The sequence below is a fragment of the Salvia hispanica genome, chromosome 2 (assembly GCF_023119035.1).
Source record: "Salvia hispanica cultivar TCC Black 2014 chromosome 2, UniMelb_Shisp_WGS_1.0, whole genome shotgun sequence".
Lineage (NCBI taxonomy): Eukaryota > Viridiplantae > Streptophyta > Magnoliopsida > Lamiales > Lamiaceae > Salvia > Salvia hispanica.
The window spans coordinates 27,170,294-27,189,189 of record NC_062966.1 but is presented as its reverse complement, the minus strand read 5'-3'; the positions used below and the strand labels follow the sequence as shown (position 1 = coordinate 27,189,189).

The following is an 18,896-nucleotide window of genomic DNA, read 5'->3' as shown; positions in this document are numbered from 1 at the left end:
ATGTTTTTATTAGGTCTTTCTTTCTTCCCTAAGAAAAGAAGCAAAGTGTATCCATGATTATATGTATATGCATTACAAATTTGAAATTCAAGTTTATTTATGATTTTTTTCTCACTTTAAATATAGAAAGTGTACATCTTGAGTGGAATAAATTTTAAAAAAAATATGAACATCAATAAGACGGATGGAATAATATAGTACTAATAATGTTAGATTTGGATTCCTAAAATATCAAAAAATTTAGACAAAGTATGTCTTAAAGAAGTCCAGAAGTAAAATAGGAAAAAATAAATGGAGAAGAACCTGAAATGTGATTGATGATTTTCCAGAGATATGATGTGGTAATATTTTACGAGTTTAGGGACCTAAAGCGTACGAATCTAATTTTTCAGGGACCAATTATGAAGTTGAGTAGTTGACAACAACCTTAAATTTATCTCAGAATATAATACAGTTTGCAATAAAATGTAATCCATCTAATTACATTAATTATAATTTACCCAATCGTTCATATATTGAGGTGAATACAATTGTGAAAATCAAAATTCACATAAGCGTTTTCGAAACTTTGTCTTTATATATTGATGATGGTCTATATTGTACGACAAAACACATCATATGACAAAAATATTAGAAATAGATAAAAATGAAGGTTTTAAAAATGGGATTCCTTGTGCTGATGGCAATGGTGGTGATATTAGGGCTGACAATTTTTGATCCGACACGATAATCCGACACGAATCTACACGAAGTTAACACGACACGAACACACACGTTTAAGATTTGGGTCCTTATAGGGTCGACCCAATAAGAACCCGAAAATTTTGGGTTGGGTTGGGTCGGATGCGGGTCGGATTGGGTTATCCGTTAAGAAAAAAAAATTTATTTTGATCTTTTTTATTAATTAAAATAATATATTAAATTATAATTATTTTTATTAACTAAAATATTATAATTTTCATTTTATTAGTAAAAATATGATTAATACTATTATTAATTATTTTTTATGTTAAAAAAGTATTACTGCATACTTAAATTTTATTTAAAAATAATTATTTTAATTATTCTAACTTTATTTGTTAGATTTAATTTTAATATACTTTAATTTTGTTATTTGGATTTAAACATTATTTAAATTAATTATTTTAATTTTGTAATATCTTATTTTATCGTGTAATATCAAATTTTAATTATATAATATCACATGTCGGTCGTTATCGTATAGCGTTTATATTGTGTAGTAATTTACTATCATTAAAAGATGACCAATATTTTTTTAGATGACATAAAATCCACACGAATCCGACACGATCGATATTTTTTTGGATGACACGAAATCCGCACGAATCCGATATGAATATGTTTGGGTTGAACCCGATAAAACACGATGATTTGGGTTGGGTTGGATTGGGTTGGGACCTGATAAAATTGGGTCGATATTGGGTTGACCCGATAGCGACACAATCCACACGATTTGTCAGCCCTAGGTGATATTGATATCTTCTGTAGCCAAGGGCGGACCTAGTAAGCAAACTATTTTTCTACTATTTTTATTTTGTGTTTTAAAATTAATGTAAATAATTGAGAAATGTCTTTTTCCCTTATCAAATTAATAGTAAGAATATTGCAAAAATAGCTAAGCCCTTGCTAACATTTTTTTCTGCGTCCGTTTGACTATAGTTGGTAGCACGGCATATACATTTCAGAAGTGCCTGAGGGAATGCTTGGTATCATTCGGCAATATCGATGAAGATGTTTGTTTTGACAAATGCAATAACTATTGCAGGTCATTGCCTCCTCTAAAAACTCAAAGCAACACCAGTCTAGAATAATATGTGTGTTCGCTATGAATATGCAAGCCAGTATTGTGATGATTAATAATCAAATAATAGTGTTCGATCTGCTTTTTAATGTTGTTTTTATAGGGTTTTATATTGTTGAAAAGTAAAATGCAGAAAATAAAAGACTAATGTAGAAAATAAAAGAATACTGAATAACTTTAGAGATTACACTGTGATTGACTTGAATGATTATCTCAATGGTTACACAATCATTAAGCTCAAATTCTAGCTATATATGAAAAATATTTTCTAATTATACCAATATCTTATTGATTTGAGTTTCCATAATCTTTAATTGATTTTCTTCATTATTCTTGCTATTATATCATCTCTTGATTTCTTGTTCTCCTATTAATTGATTTCTCCATTCCAACAATATTATAAGAGGGTGTGTTATATTGCTTAACTCATTCTTAAATTGTTAACTACAACTAAATGATATACATTGGATCATTAAATCAATGTGTAAGATCATTCAGTCACTAATATTAATACGGTGTAAAAAAAATATCAATTAGGAGTATTAATATCAATTAATTAACAAAAGATTAGTTATAACTAACTTTTAAAAATATTTCAAAACTTTAAATGATTATAACTATCTTAATAAAAATTATATTTTTACACAATATATATCAAATTAAAAATAATTTTATAAGGATTCTAACAAGATCTCAATTATATATGTTTCGTGTTGGGTATCAGCGGTACTCAAGAATCGACACACAAACGGAATTTTATTAAACACTCGACAACGGTGTACGAAACACCAATACACAACACCATCACAACACTACGATTCTTGGAGGACACACCTCACAAGAATTCGAGGACACACCTCTATCTCTACGAGGACACACCTCGCACTCACAAACACACACCTACACTCTCACTTAGCTCTGTAATTGTGTACATTAACAAAATAGGCCTAGTGCCTTTATATAGATGACTAAGTCGGTTTATGTAATCGACATTACTAATCTAGAGAACTCTAGCTAATCTATTCTACTTAATATAATAATACAAAATATCTAATCTATTCCAATGTCGGTGGAACTCTCTAGATGTTAAGTAATCATTTCATTTGTAGATTTGATTAATCCATCTCTCTCGGCTCTTCGTGAAGTCAGTGGAGCCTCTATGCTCAATACTCCCCCTCGACACCGACTTTCTTCTCCGTATGTTTAATTGTTCTTGTAGCTTCTGCAGCTTCGCAATATTAAGCTCTTCGGGATGCGTACCTTGACACGATTCTTTAATTGAGTCGGCTTCTCTAAAATCTCCTCTACCAACCGCTTTCTTTCGTGTTGTTCTTGACCTTTGAGCTTGTGATTTCTCCGACTCTTTTTCGGACTCCAAAATCTTTTCTCGTTGCTTCAACTTTATCGAGTCTTTATCCACTTCGGCCTCTGATACTTGTATATCTTTACCTTCTTTATTTTCTCATTGCATTTCTTGAAGCTCCACGTGTTGCTCATCAATTTCCTCTTCAACTTCTAGCAGCTCCAGCTTTATTTCTCCCTTTGCTCCACCTCGAGTCTCTCCTGTCAGGAAAATATCCCACTCGTCTTCAGTTATCATCAATGTGGAATCTTCAAAATCTCAATCTTCTTCTTCTTCTATAATGGAGGACGCTTGAGACTCCAACTCCCCTTCACTTAGAATGGCTAATGCTTCCATGTCCCATTCTTCTTCATTCGGTGATGCTCCGCTAGTTATCACTACATGACCTTCTACTGGCTTATTCTCTGACCGACAGTACCTGGCTATGTGGCCTTTCTTCCCACAATTATAACACATTCCATCAAATCGTCTTTGAGATTCGCTGCTCCGGCCATCTCTGCGTTGTGCTCCCCCTAGCTGAGAACGTCTCTCCTCCTCATCATCATCATCATCTTCTCTTTTACGTCGATAATCACGATCACCTTCGTCTCTTCTACACTAATGATCTCGATCACCTTCTTCTCTTCTTCGCCAACGATCATTTCTGGCAGCACGACCTCTATTGCCAGTGAACAGAGCTTCTTCCTCGTAATCCTTCACTGCTACTTTAGATATCTTATCATCCAAAATCTCTTCATTGGACAAAATATTCTCTAACTCGTCCAAAGTTGGTTGTGTAGCCCAACCGCACGTGGCAGTCACAAGACCCTTGAACTTCGGGTCTTAGACCATGGATGATGATCCTCCTCATCCTCGTCTCATTAATCATGTTATCAGGATCTAATTTTGAAATCTCTTCACATAATGTTTTGACTTTAGAAAAGTACTGACTTGACTTACAGTAAGCTCCTGTTGCGAGATGGAGAATAGCTCATTCTCCAAGCGCTGCAGCTTTGCCTCACTCTTCTTGGCGAAAGCGATCTTCAGAATCTCTCACGCTTCCTTCGGTGTCTTAGCTGACCTGATACGTTGCGTCTGCTCGTCTTCTACCGCAGCCATCAATACGAACATCGCCTTTCCACATTTCATCTCCCACTTTTTTCGCGCCTTCGCGTCACCAGTCTGTGGTGTAGTGCTATCTCCTCCAATAATATCTCATAAGTCCTGGCCTATGAGATAATATCGCATCCGGATACTCCAATTTCCGTAATTGTTACTATTTAGCTTCTCGATGCTATTTGCAACTCTAGAAAAATCCGCCATCTGGTATTCTTCAGCGGTCAACTCCGGCAGAGTAGCTGCTCCAACAACAGTCCTTGACTGTTAACTCCGGCAGAGCTACAGTATACTCCCAACCTTCGTATGAACACAACAAAAGACCTGTGACGTGGCTCTGATACAACTTGTTGGGTATCAGCGGTACTCCAGGATCGACACACAAACGGAATTTTTATTAAACACTCGACAACGGTGTACGAAACACCAATACACAACACCAACACAACACTACGACTCTTGGAGGACACACCTCACAAGAACTCGAGGACACACCTCTATCTCTACGAGGACACACCTCGCACTCACAAACACACACGTACACTCTCACTTAGCTCTCTAATTGTGTACATTAGCAAAATAGGCCTAGTGCCTTTATATAGGCGACTAAGTCGGTTTATGTAACCGACATTACTAATCTAGAGAACTCTAGCTAATCTATTCTACTTAATATAATAATACAAAATATCTAATCTATTCCAATGTTGGTGGAACTCTCTAGATGTTAAGTAATCATTTCATTTGTTAATTTGATTAATCCATCTCTCTCGGCTCTTCGTGAAGTCGGTGGAGCCTCTATGCTCAATATTTCGATGTCAAAATTTGAAAAAAATTTAATGAATTTTCATATTTTTTACAAACAGATAATGTCAACATAGAAATCATATAATATGTCAATATAATACATATATAATGTTAATGTTAAATTGTGTTGACCTATTGTCACGACCACAACTCCCTAGTACTAGTGAGCATAGCTATTTCGCGAATAAAATAATCTCATAAATCATGAAATAAGCATAAGAGAAATAAATCAACTCGAGGTAATAGTTTCGAAGGCGAATGGTTACATAGTCAAAAGAAAGTCAGAGTATCAAGACTGAATTCATACATTCCTAGCACATAGTTCTACTGCAGCGGAAGAGTCCAAGACAAAATAGTATGTATGAAGACATACTACTTTGGGCTATCTAACTACTTATTTAATGATCATTTCCCAACACATTCGCCTCCTCGTACACGTTCAACCTCTACATTAGAAAAGAAACATGTAGGGCTGAGTATTTGATATACTCAGTGGGCACATTGCCGAAACATAGTTTTCGTAAAAGTTTTGTCAGCCAGTTGAGTGAACACGGGGTTTTAACTTAAAAAGGTCTGAGTCACTAAAATTCTTTTGTTTGTAAAGTTGATTGCGCAATCACATAACATATATACCATATCTGAAACGTATGTGAACCGGGAATGTGGCCACATTCCACGACGGTCACTGGACCGGCCAACTTAAAAGCTAGCTCATGATCCCCCTATGTGTACACCCGAGTATGTTTTGTGGCCCTACTGGAACCCGAATTCGATTAAACATAATTGACATAGCCAAGTAGATAGGTAATCCATAAAACATAAAATGATATGACAAAACATAAATAGCATAATTTTCACATAATCATGCTAGAAGGCAAGTTCACATTTTGAAAGAAATGCCCACCTCGATAGCTTAAGTCTTTTTCGAAAAATCCTTGACTTAAGGTTATACCCTAATTAGACCTTGAGAAATCAAAAAGACTTAAACATGAATGCATCCTAAGTGTGGGCTCATTTTATTCTTTTTCTTATTTTTCTAGAAAAAGTTCTAAGATCCTTGAACATTAATTAAATCGAGGAATTTAATTTATGGAGGAGGTTTAAGGAATAAGTCGTCTAACTTCGAATTATTACCTCCCATGTATTACTTTATCATCTCGGGAGTTAATTAGCGAACCATCACTTAACATCAATTAATTGAGCGACTTAGGAGAACCCATGATTTAAATAGGTACAGCAGGCCCAACTTAAAGTCCATTCCTTTCTTTAATGTTTTTAGGCCCAAGCTTCTATTTAGAAGTTAATTACTAGCCTAACATAAAATAATTCTCCTGGCCTTAAATTATTTAAAAGAGTGGCCCAAATACTAAACTCAATTTAAAGGCAAGCTGGCCCAAAAGTCCACTCCCTTCTTCCCTCAATTCCATCGACACTTTTCCCCAATTCAATCTCCTTACTCAAAACAAAAACAGGACCACGGCTCCTCCGGCGAAAACGTGACCGGAGTGAGCTTCTTCTGCCATTATCTCAGCTTTCGGGCTTTCTCTCTCTCTCCGCTGAAACCATGGAAAGGGTTCTCGGTTTCTCCGTCGTGTCACCGCCCGTCCCTTCACGGCGATTCAGCACCGTCGCGGCGTCTCCGGCTGGGGCAGATGCAGCTCGGTCCGCTTCGCAGACCAGCGCCGCCGCTATTGCCCTCGTGGTCTCGCCGTCGTCGGCGGTCTCCGAGGCAGCTCCTCGCCAAATTTCCGCTCTCGGCGAGCACCACTGCCGCCGCTCCTTTCCTCGCGACGGAGAGTCATCGCCGGTTGTCCCCCGACGTTCAGCAGCGCCGCGCGCTTGTCTCCCTGGAGTATACAGCAGATTCAACACATTGAGAGTATACATAATTTGAACGGGAAATGATGGTATGCAAATTAAATTTTTTCAGTCAGAAAAAACATTGAAGAGCTGGTTAATGTTCAACACATATAAAATTAGTGTATAGTTTATGATGTATCCATAAATTGCTAATTATCAATCCCATTAAAAGTATTTTTCTAAACTGTTGTTATGTTGCATTCCTCCCCCCATATTTGTTGGAAATTTCTTACTTAGATGTGGCTCAAGAAGTTAATGACAGAGTTGGGCTTGTTCTCTCACGACACGTGTAAGTTGTTCTGTGATTTAATGTCTCATAAACGTCCATATTAAAGGATATGGAAATGGAAGATGACGATGTAAAATCATGTCAACGATAATCAATCACTTTCGGATCGGGTATCCACGGGTATGCGTTACAAAATGGAGAAATTTATATATGCAATAATGCAACCACTTGGAAGACTTGAACTCGTTTAATGTTAATAGCTATAATTATTGACTCAAAGGTGAGCATTCCCAACACCTTCCTTGCTAATTTTTCCTTAATCACAAATTTGAAATGTCTATATATAGTTAGTTAGCTACATTCATGAAGAGAGAACCACAAAAAAAATCCTCAATCCTAACAAAATGGATTTCCAAATTTTAAAGATAAACCTTGTTTCAGCAGACAATCTTCCCGATATCCAGAGCTCCGGGAAGATGAAAGTCTATGCCGAGGTTTCGCTCAACGGAGAGCCACAAACAAGAATTCGAACCACCGTGGACATGGCTGGAGAGACGAACCCTAAATGGGACCTCCAACTCAATTACGCGATCAACAAGGTCTCTCTCCATGAGCCGGGACTGGTGGTGGTGGTGAAGCTCTACTGTCAGAGAACTCTGGGAGACAAGTACATCGGTCAAGTCAAGATACCGGTCATGGGTCTCCTCGACTCCAGGCGTGATGAGGCTGAAATAGAGGCGAGCTTCGATGTGGATGGGACCAAGAATGGGAAGCTCAACATTTCATATACGTTTGTGGAGATGCTTAACAAGCATGATCATGATAAGCCTTCACGTTGGAAGAAGAAGCTCAAGGTCAGGCTCAAGGTCGGGTTCTTGGTAATGGTACAGGGGACATGTTTCGTCTTGACTGGAGGCACCATCTAATTTTCTTTTTCTTCTTTCTATTTTCCTCTTTTCTTGAACAATATCGAATTTTAAAGCTTTAAATCAATATAAATGTTGAATCAAAAAGCCTAGATCCGCCACTGATTCTTTGATATGTGCATATATAAGATCCCCAAATCTTTATTAATTAGTTAATTAGTGATTTGTCATATATTTTCCATATATGTTTAGGATATTTTTCTGTTCCTTTAAGTTAGGGTACTCTCCGTTCCTTCATAGTTGAGTCATTTTTCCATTTTAGGAAGTTCCCTCATAGTTGAGTCATTTCCATATATAGTAACTTTTTTCTTTTTCTTACTTTACTCTCTCTACTTTATTCACTTTTTACTTTATTCTCTCTACCTTTTTCTCTTTCTTACTTTTTTATTTATTTATTTAACACACTCAACATTCATTTCTTAAACTCCGTGCCGAAAAGTTCCGCCTCAACTATGAGGGAACGGAGGGAGTATTTAGCATTATAAATAGGTGTCATTGTTATTCCTTTCATTCAATAATATATGAATTTACGTCTCTTTCTATTTTATTTTACGCACTTTGTTTAAACTTGAGTTGTCGACGGGATTCCGCCTTCCGGGACTTCTCTTTTATCTTGTTTATCGTCTCTGGCATCGTGATAAGGGAAATACCGTTAACATTTTTCATGTTTATATTAAGTCTTTCTACTATGAGGAAGATACAAAATGTGTGGATGAATACATGTATCTATGATTTTGATCACACTCTAAATTGTCGTTGTCTTCTTCTTTTTCCTCTTCCCCATTTTATTAGTAGGCTTAAGCCACTTCGGAAATATTCAAACGATCGAGAAACACCTTTTTTGTCAAATATATCTAGGGTTCAATCTCCATCGGTCTCGTCCCCGGTTCTTCGGGAAACAAAATTCCACCTTGACTTTTCTTGGTGCTTGTTTTGGGCACTTCGACATTCATATTTTACTAACTTATTCAACTTGTTGAAAATCAAGATTTGAATTGGAATGGAGAAATCTCCATTAGAAGAGGAAGAAGAAACTGTGTAGAAGAAAATGGTATAATCTCCACCGGTCTCGTTTCAGGTAATCGGCGTGAAAATGGTTGATATTAATTTCGGTGACATATGAATTGTTTTATTTGATATATTGATATGCTGATTAAACATTGAAGACCTGGTTACTGTTCAACTAATATAAAATTATAGCGTATAATTTTGATGAATCCATAATTATCAATCCCATTAAAAGTATTCCTTTGGAAATATCTTATTTAGATGTTGCGAATACACTTTGCTAAGGATAGCAAAATCCAATAAAACCGCAACTAAGGAATAGATTTAAAAAGAGGGGAATAGAAAGAAGGAGAATCTAATGTTCAAACAACCTAAAAATAACGGGTAATAAAACTTAGTATATCACAACTTAGTCGATGATATGGACTCGGAACTTAATTAAATCGGGAGATTTAATCACTTTAGAATCCATTAAGTCGGAAGATTTATTTTCATCTACTTAACCAATAACCTAATTTTGGAGATTTTAACACAATGGAATAATTAATCAGGCAATTAACAATATAATTAAATTAGAAAAGTTTGTTACATTGGGATAACAATCCTAGCCTAAGCCATTAAATTAAGATTCCAAGACTTTTAAATAAAAGAAAACAGCCCATAAGAATTAAATAGGCAGCCCACTTTGTTTTTAGTAAAATGCGTGCTCAAAATCCAAATGCTCTAAAGGCCCAGTCAAAATAGAAGTTAAATTTATCAGCATTCACTACTGCTAAATTTGTGACATTGGAAATCCTACATTCTATCATTATATTTGTGTTCCATATCCTGCTGTTTGTTATGAAACTTAACAAAGAATTCAAACAAAATCAATAATAGACAAGTACAAAGGGCCAAAAATTATACATCTTCATCAATATATTCTGAAAAATAAAAAGTAAGATAGCTGAATCATTCATCAAATCATGAACTACTACAAATGGCACTAAAAATCTAATGGATTAGTGTTCACATAACAGTGACAAACAAATTGATTTGAGCAACTACACATCTGAGATTATTGGCGAACAGAAACAGCAAATCGTGGACGACGAGTACTTGTAGCTGCCACAATAGTAGCATAGATCCTGTGCAGAGCAGTTGCTGCTTCAATCATGTTGATTCTTTCATCTGCTGAATCAGCTAAACATTTCATTGCCAATTCAAATATTGACAATAAACATTGCACCTTCGCAGAGTAATGTTGATCTTCCCTTGATAATAGAGCAGGCGCCACCAGTTCAGTTGCTGCCTTTTCATCTAATGCTTCACTTACCCACTCTTTCATGCTCCTTTCTTCACCAAACATGTCGTTTGTTGGCCTCTTTCCGGTGAACATCTCTAGCAGCAATATCCCAAAACTGAATACATCCCCATTTGTGGATACTCTGCCTTCCATTCCAAACTCTAATTGTGTCAAATGAATTCAAAATTTTGTTAGAATTAGGGAAAAAACATGTATATATGACGAAATTTTAGTTCGAAAAATTAGTATCATGCATCACCTGGTGCTGCGTAACCAATGGTTGCCAATGTTTGTGTTTGGATGAACGTTTCTCCTCCATTGAAAAGCTTGGCAATACCAAAATCAGTAAGATGAGCAGTCATGTCTTGATCAAGCAACACATTGCTTGGCTTTATATCACAATGAACAACTGGAAATGTATGGCCATGATGAAGATATTCCAAAGCTGCTGCAATATCTATTGCTATTTTCAGTCTCTGTATAAGATCCAAACCAAACATGTCGGAATGTAACCATTTATCCAAACTCCCATTTGGCATATATGTGAGGATCAATGCTTTAAACTCCATATTAGAACAACATCCAATTACTCGAACCAAGTTTCGGTGTCGAATGTTGCTCAATATAGCAGTTTCGGCATCAAAGCTCCTTGTTGCTCCTTGCAATTCCAAGTTGAAGACTTTAACCGCAACTTTCAATCCATCAAAAAGTGTTGCTTCGAATACAGAACCAAAACTACCTCTTCCCAGTAGGTTTGTTTCACTAAATGAACTTGTTCCTCTTTCGAGTTCTATATAAGAAATTCTCCTACATTCAGTAGTTAATGATGGAATATCAGCAGAGAGTGCCACTGTTTTCTGTTTACGCTTTCTGATGAGAATAAGCATTACCATGAACACAACAACAACTAAAACCACTGATGACACAATGAGTTTCTTTAACCATGATCTATGATGATTTTCTGAGCAAGGTGCAACTTGAAATATTATAGGACCACAAAGAGCTAAGTTGTGGGAGAAAGACAGAGCACTGAAATTCGGAAAATTGCCCCCATCTGGAATTTTTCCCTCTAGCTTATTGTTGGAAACATTTAAATTTTCAAGAAAAGGAAGGCCTTCTAAGGACTTGGGTATTGATCCAGAAAGATTATTGTAAGATAAATCCAATGTAATCAAACCCTTAACTTCTCCAAGTGATTGAGGAATAGAGCCACTAAACATATTATTTGATAAGTGAAGAAATGTTAGTGACTGGCAACCATCAGTTGAGTTGGGAATTACATCTGAAAATTGATTGGATGACAAATCCAAGGAGTTGATCATCTTTAAATTTCCAACTTGAGATGACAATTGACCGCTCAAATGATTGGAAGACAAGTTTAGAATCACAAGGTCTGTGAGCATCCATAAGCTAGGAGGGATGGTTGAATTCAATTGGTTGGAATTTAAGTAGATCAATCTCAAGGATTTAACATCACCCAAACATTCAGGTATTGGACCCGCAAGCATATTCTCATCAAGGCTCAACTCCCCCAAATGATACAATCGGCAAATATCGTTAGGGATAGGTCCCGCCAATTGATTGTCAAAAAGATAGAGCATTTGGAGTTGCTTCATTTTTCCTATTGTTGGTGGAATGACACCACTCAACTGATTATCATTCAAATATAAATTTAGCATATAGCTTAAGTTTCCTACTTCGAACGGAATGACACCCATGATGTTGCAGTTTGAAGCGTCAATATACTCAAGAGTGAAAGAAAAATTCCCAATTGAAGCGGGTAAGATGCCGTTCAGTGGATTGTCTGATATTTCCAACCTCTTCAAATGTCGACAATTAGTTAACGAAGAGAGAAATGTCAATTCTTGGGTGGGTAATATAGCTCCACTCAAATTATTCTCCCAAATACGAAATGATCGTAGAAGCTTCAAATTACCGAAGTCAGGTATGGAGCCACTAAAGGAGTTCATATTCATTTGAACAATAGTAAGTTTAGAAGCATTGGTGATAGAGCTTGGAATCGGGCCACTGAGTCTATTATTATCCAAATAGAGTCGTTCAAGAATTACTAGTGAATTCCCGAAATCTGAAGGAAGAGTGCCTGAAAACTCATTATTTGAAGCTTCAAACTCCTTCATTGTTGATATGTTGAATATGGAAGATGGGATGGATCCATATAAGGAATTATTTTTCACAGTGAAAGTCTCAAGTTTTGGTAGAGTGCCAATCTCTTTCGGTAATTCACCTGCCGTGAATACCCATGTTGAAAATTACCATAGTACACATGAAGATTTTTTTTCACAATTTGAAAAACAATTACTTTATATTTTCCTAATGGGATTATTTACTGAACAATACTCCCTCTGTCCGCCATTAAATATCCTATGTTTCCTTTATCGTTCGTTCGCCAATAAATGTCCGATTTCACTTTAACTATATATAGTAAGTGGACCATACATTCCACTAACTCATTCCGCTCACAATTTATTATAAAACCAATATATAAAAGTAGGCATCACATTCCACTAACTTTTCTACCCACTACATAAAGTCAAACAATTTCTTAAAACCCGTGCAGGTCATATATGAGACATTTATTCACCGATGGAGGAGTATTCATTATCATAAAAAATTGTATAAGTGCGTAGAAGCCAAAAGGGAAAAGTTGTTAAATTGGTAAAATCCATGTGAGAAATTTAATTAAGCATCGAACTTCATCCAAATATAATTTGGCAAATCATAAACGTAAGGAAGAAATGATCAAGTATAGTATACCTGTGAAATGATTGTACGACAAGTCCAACCTTCTAAGCATGCTCGTATTTCCAATTGCACGAGAGATGGTTCCACTAAGATTGTTGTTGTATAAGATTAAGGTCTCAAGATATTTGCATTTCCATATATATAGTGGAATATGACCTAAAATTATAGAGGGTTCAAATTAGTCACTTTACCATGTTAAATTACCAAATCATTTTTTTGCAAATGGACTATATTCACAAAATTTTGTTACCTAAGGTATTAGATTAACATAGATACCTGTCAACTTGTTATTCTCAAGATATAACTCCACAAGCTGGGGTAGATTTTGGAAAGTTGAGATACTTCCCGACAAACTATTGTCAGATAAGCTCAAGTATGTCAAGGAAGACATGTTGAAAATCGAAGGTGGAATATCTCCGGTTAGAGAAGCCCTGTCGATATTTAATATCTCCAGTTTTGAAAGATTTCCTAATTCTATTAGAACTCCTCCTGAAATTATAAAATGGAAGCAATTATAAACCTCATATTAAGTAATCATATAATATGTAGAGAATATAGATAATGATCAATTTTGCATGTTAGGATACAAAGATTATGTTTTACAAACATTAATTACAAATTACAATAATCACATACTGGAATAAGAAGAAATATGTACCTTGAAAACCATTATTGTGACCCAAGTACAACTTTCTAAGTTCTCTCAACCTCCCAATTTGACGTGGGATGTTTCCATTGAAATTATTGTAGGATAAGCTCAGTGTCTCAAGATGTCTACATTGCCAAATATTGGGTGGAATATGCTCTTCAAGATTGTTTTCTGAGAAATCAATTACTTTGAATATAATCAGGACATAGTAATTAATACTCACATCTCATTTGTGGCCCAACCTAAGATTGTTTTAACCATAATATTATTTGCCCATTGGTTTTCGAAAAATGTTTCAGGGAAAGATATCTTATTACTGAGTATCAATGTAAATTCAAGTTAAATAACTTTCCTTCCGTCCCATTAATGTTGGATCATTTCTTTGGGGAGATTAAAAAATAAAGAAAAAAATTACAGGAAAATAAATTATATTCAGGGAAAATATTATACAAGATATATAATTTATTTCTAAAAATTATAGCAGAATATATAATTCTCATAAAAATTTATATATATATATAAACAAATGGGAATGTGATAATATGAAAAAACTCTAAATATTATACAAACTCAAAACTATGATCTGGACCATTGAAAAATGTCAACAGATCACAAAAAAAGCATCAACAAGAAAATGTCAACAGAGTTTCAACAAGTAGTCAATGATTGATGTTGTGTTGATATTGTGTTGATACTGTGTTGACATTAAAATCTTGAAATTTTACACTGTGTTGAGATTGTATTGAAACAGTATCGAAGTTGTGTTGATGAGTTTTGAGTTTGTACAATATATAAGTTTGCATTATATAACTACCCTAAACAAATGAATCTTGTTCATACAGTCGGTTTTTTGTCATCTTGTGTAATTGTTGAATAAGCTGCTATAACTGAATTTCTGTGTCATATAATGCACGTACAGAATAGTAAGAAATTACAACATTTTTTTCTAGTGCAATTAATTATATTGATGCTTATTCAAATATGTTAAAATTACTATTTTCAGCCATTTTATGATAATTGCTCACAGCTCACTTGTGCATGTATCGTACTAACTAGTTTGTATATCAAAATCGAGTAAGTAATACTCCCTCCGTCCCAGATAATTCGACCCAGTATTCTATTCTCGGGCCGTCTCACATAATTTGTCCCACTTCACTTTTACCATTTTTGGTAGTGGACCCCATATTCCACTAACTTATTCCTACTCACATGTTATTATAAAACTAATACTTTAAAAGTAGGACCCACATCCCACCAACTTTTTCAACTCACTTTCCATTAGATTTCTTAAAACCCGTGCCGGTCAAAGTGTCCCAAATTATCTGGGACGGAGGGAGTAACAGTATGTAGATAAGGAATACATTTGCGATACTTACCAGATAAACTATTGTGAGATAAGTTAATTATTTTCAAGGAAGAGATGTTGAAAATTGAAGACGGAATATCTCCCGTTAGAGAAGCATTGTCAATGCTTAATATCTCTAGTTTTGAAAGGTTTCCTATATCGCTTGGTAGGCCTCCTGAAAATATAAAATGAAAATAATGAGAAATTGGGATATAAAGATTACTGTTTTCGAACATGATAATAAAATCACATATAATAAGAAATTTATACCTCGAAAACCATTATTTCCCAAGTACAATTCTCTAAGCATGCTTAATCTCCCAATTTCACGTGGAATGTTGCCACTGATATTGTTGTTATATAAACCCAATACCTCAAGATGCCTGCATTTCCATATGTTGGGTGGTATGTTCCCTTCAAGAAAGTTCTCTGCGAGACCAAGTACTTTGACGTATGGCATACTGTTGCACATCTCATTTTTAACCCAGCCTATAGTGTTTGTGCTAATAATTATTAGTGCATTTGTTCGTTCTAAAGATATTTTAGGGATTTATATCTTAATGTGTATAGTATAAAAGAAATTAATATTTGAAATTCAAGTTAAAAGAATTTAAAAATGAAAACACTTTTGTCTCTATTTTAATCTAGGGATTATTGGTTTTTTAGTTCAGTTTTTTGGCTGAATCAAACCGAAAATCTAAAATTTTATGAATTCGAAAAAACCGATCTAAATAGAATTTTATCTAAAACGGAACCCAAACAACTGAAATCTGAACTATAAAAACCGAACTAAATCGAAAAACCGAAATTTCATAAATATTGCCAAAAAAATGAAAAAAAAAATTCAAAAGTTAATTTTTTATAACTAACAGAAAAAAATATATCTACCAATTAATATATATCCAAACAATTAAAGTATTTATAAATCTAATTATTACTCCTTCCGTCCAAAAAACTAGACCAGTTTTTACCATTTCAGGCCATCCCCCAAACTTACACCAAGTCTAAACATAGAAGTTTTTAACAAATAATAATCGAACACATCATTTATAATGTGGACCTCATAATCCCGCCACTACATTTTTACCCTTCTCTCACTTACTTTTTCTCATATTTCTTTTATTTTACCAATTACATATTAAAAGAATTTAAAAATAAATTATAATTTATTTTTGGATATAATGCACAATATTATATTAAAATGAAATTATGTTTTTCGGTCTCTTTGCCTATAAGAACCTAGAAATAAAATTAGCTAAAAGTTTAAACCGAATCAAATTTTAAATTTCGGTTTGGTTCGGATCGAATATTTGAGTTTTGGTTATTTTTCACTTGCCCTACCTTATTTTTCTATCTTTATTTTTTTTATCTAACACACAAAATAAAATTGCATAAAATCTCATGCCATCCAAAGAAAAAGTCATCTTCCTTGAACGGAGGGAGTAGAATTTATTACGGCTCGCATGGAGTCCAACTTCTCACGGTTGGAAATGTTGGGATCCAAATGAAATTGACTCATTTAACCACTAAAAGAGGTCAAATAAGAATTATTAAATACAGAGAAAGAGAGAAAAACGTGTGAGAAGAGAAATACAAGGGAGAATGGTGCTGCCACATCACAATAATCTTGGTTATTTTTGCGATTGGGGGTCAACATTTTTTTATTAATTTTTGAACCCGACTGCTATATTTTGAGATGTTTATTTCATATACCCCTTCCGTCTTATAAAAATATGTCATATTTCATTTTTTTCCGTTTCATAGAAATAGTCCATATCCATTTATAGTAACATTTTTCTTCTTCTCTTGTACTTTATCATTTATGGACTCCACCATCCACACAATTTCAACAATTTTTTCTACTTTTCTCTTACTTTACCAATTATGCATTAAAACTCGTGTCAACCCTAAATGGCCTATTTCTATAGGACGGAGGGATTATTTCGGAACAGTTATGTGAGTTTGTGATTACCATACCTGTCAACTTGTTATTGTTCAGATACAACACTTCAAGGTGCGGTAGATTGTGGAGATTTGGAATACTTCCTGAAAACTATTGTCAAAGAAGCCAAAAGTATGTCAAGGAAGAAATGTCAAAGATTTATATACATACCTGTTAACTTGTTATTATAAAGATATAACATTTGAAGGTTCGGTAGATTGTAGAAAGTTGGGATATTTCCTGATAAACTATTGTCAGTTAAGCTCAAGTATTTTAAGGAAGACATGTTAAAAATCGAAGATGGAATATCTCCAATGAGAGTAGCACTGTCAATATTTAATTTCTCTAGTCTTGAAAGATTTCCTATTTCTGTTGGAACTCCTCCTGAAATTGTGAAAAAGAACATAATAAGAAGCCTTATAAAAATAATTTGTGGTGTGTAGACCATGACCAGTTTCATAAACTAGGATAGTGTTAGTAGTTTTTGAGCATTACAACTGTCACATATTGAAGGAAGATGAGATGGTTATATCTAGAAAACAATTATTGTCACATGGGATGTTGTCACTGAAATTGTTAAAGGATAATGACAACACCTCAAGATGTGTACATTTTCATATAATTGAGGGAGCTGCCCTTCAAGTTGATTATGATGAAATGACAATATTTTGGTATTGGGCATATGTGATACATATCGCTTGGTAGCCAACCTGAGGCTATTATTTTTAATTTCTCTACATGAAGACACAGTTAAAATATTAACATAGCATATGATAATGGACCCCGCTCAATTGATTATAGTCTCAACTGTAATAGCTGTAACATCTGGAGCTTGGAACTAAGTACTTCCTCCGTCCCACAAAAGATGTTATATTTGTGGACGGCATGAAATTTTAGGAAGTTTTGTTTTGTGTGTTAAATGGAGAGAGAAAATATAATTTTTATATTTATGTGAAAGAGAACTTCTTTTATGGGACAAACTAAAAAGGAAAGTGTGTCATCTATTATAGGACGAGGGAGTATTAAACAAAAATTCAGGAATTGTACCTAAGAAAGTGTTGTTGTACAGATAGAGTTTCTCAAGTTGAGGTAAACTGCCCAACCATGTTGGTATCTCTCCGGTGATTGAATTTGCTCCCACATTCATCACCTTCAAACGACGCAGTTTAGATAGCTCAAATGGTATGATCCCTGCTAAAATATTGGAACTGATGTCTAAATATCTGAGAAACGAAAGGTTTCCAAGATGTGGAGAAATAGTTCCAGCAAGGTCGAAGGCAGAGAGATTGAGAGACGTGATACGGAGGTGTTTGAGGCCGCACGACACACCAATCCAATTACAGACTGATGTGTTTTGGGACCAATTAGTGCTCAAGATATCATAAGGGTCGGAAGTGATGGAGTTTTTGAAAGAAATGAGTGCACTTTTATCAGTGATGATAGAATTCAAGGAGAGGGTAAAGCTACTTAAGAATAAGATTGAAAGAGCAACGAAGAAGATAGAAGACTCCATTAATTTGGTGCTTGGTTTCATTTGATAGACTGAGTTCTTTAAAACATATCTATGCTTAATATATATAAGCTAGCAATTGCAGTGTAATAGTAGTATGTATGGTGGAGTATAACTAATTTCTTAAATGATTTTTATTTCAGTTCCATTTAGATTATAAGGATGAGTCTTCGTCAACCGAAATATTCGTCCAAATATTGGGATTAATTGCATCAAATCATTTTTTAAGGCTTAGTTTTATTTTGCCATTTAGAATGTCCACATAAATAGACTCATTTCTAAATATGGAAAGTTT

General features: G+C 34.7%; 2 protein-coding genes across 3 annotated transcripts; one reads left to right on the top strand and one right to left on the bottom strand.

The window, feature by feature from the left end:
* The first annotated feature begins 6,505 nt into the window (after nucleotides 1-6,505).
* On the top strand, nucleotides 6,506-8,171 carry LOC125207127 (protein SRC2 homolog). 2 transcript variants are annotated; one of them, XM_048106347.1, is made up of 2 exons: nucleotides 6,506-6,991; nucleotides 7,618-8,171. In XM_048106347.1, exon 2 carries the CDS (start codon nucleotides 7,650-7,652, stop codon nucleotides 8,097-8,099), a length of 450 nt encoding a protein of 149 aa, XP_047962304.1. In that variant the 5' UTR covers nucleotides 6,506-6,991; nucleotides 7,618-7,649; the 3' UTR covers nucleotides 8,100-8,171. The 2 variants fall into 2 exon arrangements, with proteins under 2 accessions (XP_047962304.1, XP_047962305.1); XM_048106348.1 differs by having other exon boundaries at nucleotides 7,615-8,171.
* Nucleotides 8,172-9,997: 1,826 nt separating this feature from the next.
* On the bottom strand, nucleotides 9,998-18,666 carry LOC125207126 (receptor kinase-like protein Xa21). Its single transcript, XM_048106346.1, has 10 exons — nucleotides 18,139-18,666; nucleotides 17,263-17,475; nucleotides 17,127-17,195; nucleotides 15,420-15,638; nucleotides 15,181-15,324; nucleotides 13,814-13,975; nucleotides 13,432-13,644; nucleotides 13,168-13,311; nucleotides 10,652-12,637; nucleotides 9,998-10,553 (listed from the first exon to the last, which is right to left on the bottom strand). Exons 1-10 carry the CDS (start codon nucleotides 18,623-18,625, stop codon nucleotides 10,165-10,167), a joined length of 4,026 nt encoding a protein of 1,341 aa, XP_047962303.1. The 5' UTR covers nucleotides 18,626-18,666; the 3' UTR covers nucleotides 9,998-10,164.
* Between the last annotated feature and the right edge of the window lie 230 nt (nucleotides 18,667-18,896).

Coding starts and splice junctions, on each gene's coding strand:
- LOC125207127 (XM_048106347.1), top strand. CDS start 7,650: ATGAAAGTCTATGCCGAGGTTTCGCTCAACGGAGAGCCACAAACAAGA.
- LOC125207126 (XM_048106346.1), bottom strand. CDS start 18,625: ATGAAACCAAGCACCAAATTAATGGAGTCTTCTATCTTCTTCGTTGCT. Junction 17,476..18,138: donor GTACAACAACACTTTCTTAG/GTACAATTCCTG, acceptor TCACAATTTCAG/GAGGAGTTCCAACAGAAATA. Junction 13,645..13,813: donor TCACAATAATGGTTTTCAAG/GTACATATTTCT, acceptor TTATAATTTCAG/GAGGAGTTCTAATAGAATTA.